At 47.3% G+C, this 5,275-nt stretch overlaps 1 protein-coding gene across 1 annotated transcript; it reads left to right on the forward strand.

Moving 5' to 3' along the window:
• The first annotated feature begins 4,139 nt into the window (after positions 1-4,139).
• On the forward strand, positions 4,140-4,818 carry LOC149403084 (sugar transporter ERD6-like 5). Its single transcript, XM_089608833.1, has 5 exons — positions 4,140-4,191; positions 4,284-4,343; positions 4,419-4,458; positions 4,548-4,607; positions 4,704-4,818. The coding sequence occupies exons 1-5, from the start codon at positions 4,159-4,161 to the stop codon at positions 4,754-4,756; spliced, it is 246 nt and encodes an 81-aa protein (XP_089464959.1). The 5' UTR covers positions 4,140-4,158; the 3' UTR covers positions 4,757-4,818.
• The last annotated feature ends 457 nt before the right edge of the window (positions 4,819-5,275 follow it).

The raw sequence follows: 5,275 nt of genomic DNA on the forward strand, positions 1-5,275 counted from the left end.
TAGCTTATGACTTTTCGAGATGGTACGGTTGGTTGTGCACTTGTGTGGTCTTCAAATGGTGGAACGAGGATTGTCTTTAGATTTTCATTCTTTTGGTTGCCTTGCCATTTTATTTTGAATGTCAATGTATTATGTTGAATGTCTCCTTGCTCCTGGTCTTCCATCTGGTATTCCAATCTGGCCCATCGGTCTGCTTGGCCTGGAATTTTTTCTATCTTTACTTTTGTGTGGGGGTGTCTTTTAGACGCCTCAATCGCTGTCGAGTTGAACATCTTTGATGTCTCGGGTCCCTGTTTTGTGTGAATGCGTTGTAGGCGCCTCGCCGCCTTCCTTGCTGTCGTGTTGGAAATCTTTGATGTCTCGAGTCACTGGTTCGCGTGAGTGCCTCGTGGGCGCCTCGCCGCCTTCCTCGCTGTCGGGCTGGACATCTTTGATGTCTCGAGCCCTTGGTTCGCGTGAGTGCCTCGTGGGTGCCTCGCCGCCTTCCTCGCTGTCGGGTTGGACATCTTTGATGTCTCGTGCCCCTGGTTCGCGTGAGTGCCTCGTGGGCGCCTCGCCACCTTCCTCGCTATCAGGTTGGACATCTTTGATGTCTCGTGCCCCTGGTTCGCGTGAGTGCCTCGTGGATGCTTCGCCGCCTTCCTCGTTGTCGGGTTGGACATCTTTGATGTCTCGTGCCCCTGGTTCGCGTGAGTGCCTCGTGGATGCTTCACCGCCTTCCTCGTTGTCGGGTTGGACATCTTTGATGTCTCGTGCCCCTGTTTCACGTGAGTGCCTCGTGGGCGCCTCGCCGCCTTCCTCGCTGTCAAGGGCTGGACATCTTTGATGTCTCGTGCCCCTGGTTCGCGTGAGTGCCTCGTGGTCGTCTGGTACTGCACCAGGTGAAAGACGGGGTCGCTACTTCCGTCATAAATGAGGGTCGGGGGAACCGGAGATCATCGACGACCTCCTCTGTGAGTAAGTGGGGGGCGAGGGGCGAGACCGTGCCTTCGACCATATTGCGTATTTGCGGGGTTCGAATTCTGCGTCGCCCGGAGCTCCCGTATCTCTCTTTGTAATCCTTGTATAAGGTTCATCAACTCCGTGTCGGGGGCCGGCAGTGTCACCGCGGGGGGTGGCATGACCACCCGCCCAGTGCCCTCGGCTGCCTGGTTTGCCTGCATGTCCTGGCGAGGGAGCGGTTTTCTTGGGGGGCCTCCCACGGTGTTGGGGGACTCTGCCCTCCTCGGGGGAGATTGGCGTCGTGGGATCTCCCATTGGCGGTTAAGGTGTTGCCTGAGGTCTTCGTTCCAGCCTGCTTGTCTTGCAGTGTTGATGCGGCAGGGCTGGTGGAACCTGCGCGAATCTCCGTTGTCCGCCACTTCTTCTCTGCCTCCGAGGCGGGCGAAAGCCGACCGTCGGGATGCGTCGGTGTGTGCAATAGAGTGTGCACGAGAGTCTTGGGGAAGTGGGTTTTCGTGAGGGCGCATCGCCGGTACGTCGGGGCGGCGCGGCGCGCGCTGGGCGCGTCCGCGGTCAACACCTCGGGGGCTTTGGTCCGGGGCGTCTTCGCTTTCGTCGGGCCTGGGATCGCGCCCTTCACGTTCGGTCGGGGTTTCCAACTGCTCCCCTCCCTCAAAGATTCCTTCCAGGGCAGGCTCGTACCCCCCGATTCTGGCCAGCGCCAGTCAGCCTGAAAAGATTGTCTTCCAGGCGCGTCATCTGCGCGTCCCTCTCATCGTGGACGGGGTCGGAGGTCACGCTCGCCTGGGGTGCATTTTGAGCCTAATTTTGTCGGGCCTGGACTTGAGCCCGAGTGTTAATCGCGATGCTCCCCGCGGGGAGGGGGGCTGCCTTTTCGGAGACGGTCACGCTGTTGGCCATCTCGTGAGAAGAGTTCCTAATCACGTTCTTCAGTACCTAAGGTGGTGAAGCTTCAAAGTCGTGGAGGAAAGATTTGCCGGTGGAATCTCGTGGTTGTTGCTCGAGAAACCCTTCCTTCTAGCGCCAAAATGTTAATGCCTGAAAATATATCAACACTAAAACCGGTCTGCGGTTCGATCTAGGGCCGGACCCTATGACCACGCGGTGGTCGAATAGAGAAGTTGTCCCAACATCTGTACCTCCGCCGTCCCGGAAAAGGATTTTCGACAACTCGTCACCTGAGAAAAGAGAGATGAATGAGCTAAAGGACCGCGGAGGGGTTTCCTCCGGTGGGCACTCCGACGCTCAACATTAGTCTAGGTGTTGTGCTTCAAGTTCTAGAGAAAGAAGCAGATGTTTTGTAAGTGTGAGCAAACTTACCTCCAAGTGTTGGAGATGAGGGTATTTATAGTGTTGTCTTGAGAGTGGGGGTAGATTGTCATTTACCAGGGGTCCTCCTCTATTGTTTGAGGTCGGGATCCGAGGTGCTTGCATTCAGCAAGTCGCCTTAGGCTGCTGAGCAAGTCGCTGGGCAAGCCGCTGAGGAAGTCGCTAGGCAAGTCGCTGAGCAGGTCACTAGGCAAGCCGCTGAGCATGTCGCTAGGCTAGTCGCTAGGCAAGTCACTGAGCAGGCACTACTACAAATACAGTCTTTCGGTGCGGATGACTTTTGGGTGCGACTTTTCGCACCTAAAAGTCGCACCAAAAAAGACTTTCGGATGCGAAAAGTCACATCCAAAATATATTGAAGCAACTAAAAACTTTCGCTGATTTTTTTAAATTTGGGTGCGAAAAGTCGCACCCAAAAGTTCATTAATACCTTCGTCGCACCCAAAAGTTCATTAATACATTTGGGTGCGACAAAGTCGCACCCAAAAGTCCAAAACATTTCGTCTAAAAAATCAGCGGGATTTTGTTCCCTCTTATTTCACTTCTAAAATTTCACTTCCAAAAAATTATCTTCTTGCGAAAAGAAAAGAAACAAAGAAAGAAAAAAAGAAGAGAGAAAGGGAAAGAGAGAGACCGAGAGAAGGAGAGAGAGAGCCGAGAGAAGGAGAGGGAGGAAGAGAGCGAGGGAGTGAGCGACGGGGGTGAGCTCATGGAGGAGGAGGAAGCTCGACCAACAGTAAGCCACCGAGACCCGAAACCATCTCGAGCGCGCGCGTCTCGGCCGAGAAGAGGAGGACGCCGTGAGCCGCCGAGGACGCCGGACCGAGAGGAGACGCCGGAAAACGAGGCTGAGAGTACCGGATGGTTGGTTTCACAGCCATAAAGGTGAGAATTTGTTTCCCCCAAATTTGTTTCTTCTTCTTCGTCTTTTCTTTCATCCGCGTCCTAAAGTCGTACTTTTTCTTTCACGAATCGGGCTTTCGAACGTCCGATTTTTTCAATCTCTGTATGTCGAGTCCCTATTCACCCATTCGAATTTCAATTCAACTTTTTTAGCGCTCCTGAATTTGTATTCATATTGTTAGCAAGTTTCTACATGATCGAACCGATATGCGTACGCTGAAATCATATATCAGGGTTCAAGAATGAAAATAGAAATGACAAGGATTTTTAGGATTTTTTTTTAATTCACCTGAACTTCCTGATGATACATATCCACGAAAATGACTTTCTTATTGGATTTTTATTTGACTTTCTCATTTCAAAGTCAGCTAAATTCACCGACCTTGGTTTTTGTATTTTTCATTGGTTTATTGTAGCACTGTGTTGAAGTTGTTTCGATGGACGATAATAACTGGACGCCTATACAAGTTGGAGAACCACTGGCTATCCATGAGTCACCCCCGGGAAAAGGACGAGAGAGCACCGGGAACAAGAAATTTCACGAAATCAAGGTAAGAAAAGTTCTTACCCGAAATGGATTTTTGAAAAAATTAGGGTTCTTAGTTTGGATTTGGGGCTTTTGATTTCTGAGCTTGGGTTGTGGAATTTAAGTGAGTTTGAGCTCGTTTTGGTGCTCGGATTGTATTGCGTGTGCTCGGATACGTGAGTTTGAATCAATTTTAAGTTCGCTGTGAACAGCCTCTGTAAATTGACGTGGTCAGATCAGTACCGATTTAATTTGGATTTGTTGATATTTTTCCTGGAAATTAGACGTTATGGGCTTTCTAAAATGACTAAGAACATGTAAATCCGTTGAGATTTGAGTGAGTTATGAATATTTGAAAACAGGGTTTTAAAGCTGGGAATTCTGAGCGTGTGTTTGAATTTAAAGAGTCATAAATGACCGCACTGGGTGTCGTTTTGATGGACAAATCCGGACGAAGACCGCTTCTTCTCGTGAGATAAAATAATTTGAATTTTTTCGGGTTTATGGGGTGCTTCGTAGCCTAATTAATTAACTATCAAATGATTTTGTCGCTTGCTTTCAGGTATCTTCGGCTGGAACATGCTTAGGTTGCTTTCTTGTTGGGTTGTCATTCATCTTTCAGGTATCTTTTTTCTATTCAGAATAATATAAATTAATAAAATTGGTAACTGTCATTAAAATTGTATATTATGTTCAGGAACTTCAACAATTCAAGGATGCCACTTTCTGGTGTATTGGTAACTGAAATTAGCCATTAATTAATTTACCAAAACATTTTATCAGTCTTATTATCTACATTAATAATGGCTCAATCCTTTGTAACCAGATATACACCGGATTTTTCTCGCTAGGCATGGGAGGAATTCCTTGGGTTATAATGTCAGAGGTGAGAATTCAAAGGCAGCCTAAGTATCGAATTTTCCTATTCTCCATCAAGAAAAAAAATAAAGTAATGAATTTTGATTCATTTTACTATTTTAAGATATTCTCCATAAACGTGAAGGGCTCGGCGGGAAGTCTAGTGACTCTGGTTAGCTGGTTAGGTTCTTGGATGGTCTCATTTGCTTTCAACTTTCTCATGGACTTTAGTTCAGCAGTTAACATTTTTATTGATCTACAATTTAAGCAAATACAGAACATTACATGTGTTTCTATATTCGGTTTGGAAAAATTGTACACAAAGAAAAAAATTGTTTTGTCTTTGCCTTATTGTTTTTATATTTTTATATTGAGAAATTATATTTTTAATTGATGCTTTGCATGCCTTATTTTTTTTCAAACCCGAAATAGGAATTCAAGTCACTTTTAAATAAACTGACATCAAAAATACGATATTTATTATGTTTTTCATAGATTTGACGTCGCTTTTTAAAAGAGCGACGTCTAAAATTACAGTAAATTAACTCTCACCAATTTATGGCGGGAATGACTTTTGGGTGCGACTTTTTGCACCCGATGCTCTACCCTCCAAACTATTGGGTGCGACTTTTCGCACCCAAAGCTCTACCGCCAAATTTTTGGGTGCGATTTTTCGCACCCGATGTTTTTCCCCCG

The sequence above is a fragment of the Urtica dioica genome, chromosome 3 (assembly GCF_054948205.1).
Source record: "Urtica dioica subsp. dioica isolate 48M chromosome 3, U.dioica_male_clone48M_v1_H2, whole genome shotgun sequence".
Lineage (NCBI taxonomy): Eukaryota > Viridiplantae > Streptophyta > Magnoliopsida > Rosales > Urticaceae > Urtica > Urtica dioica.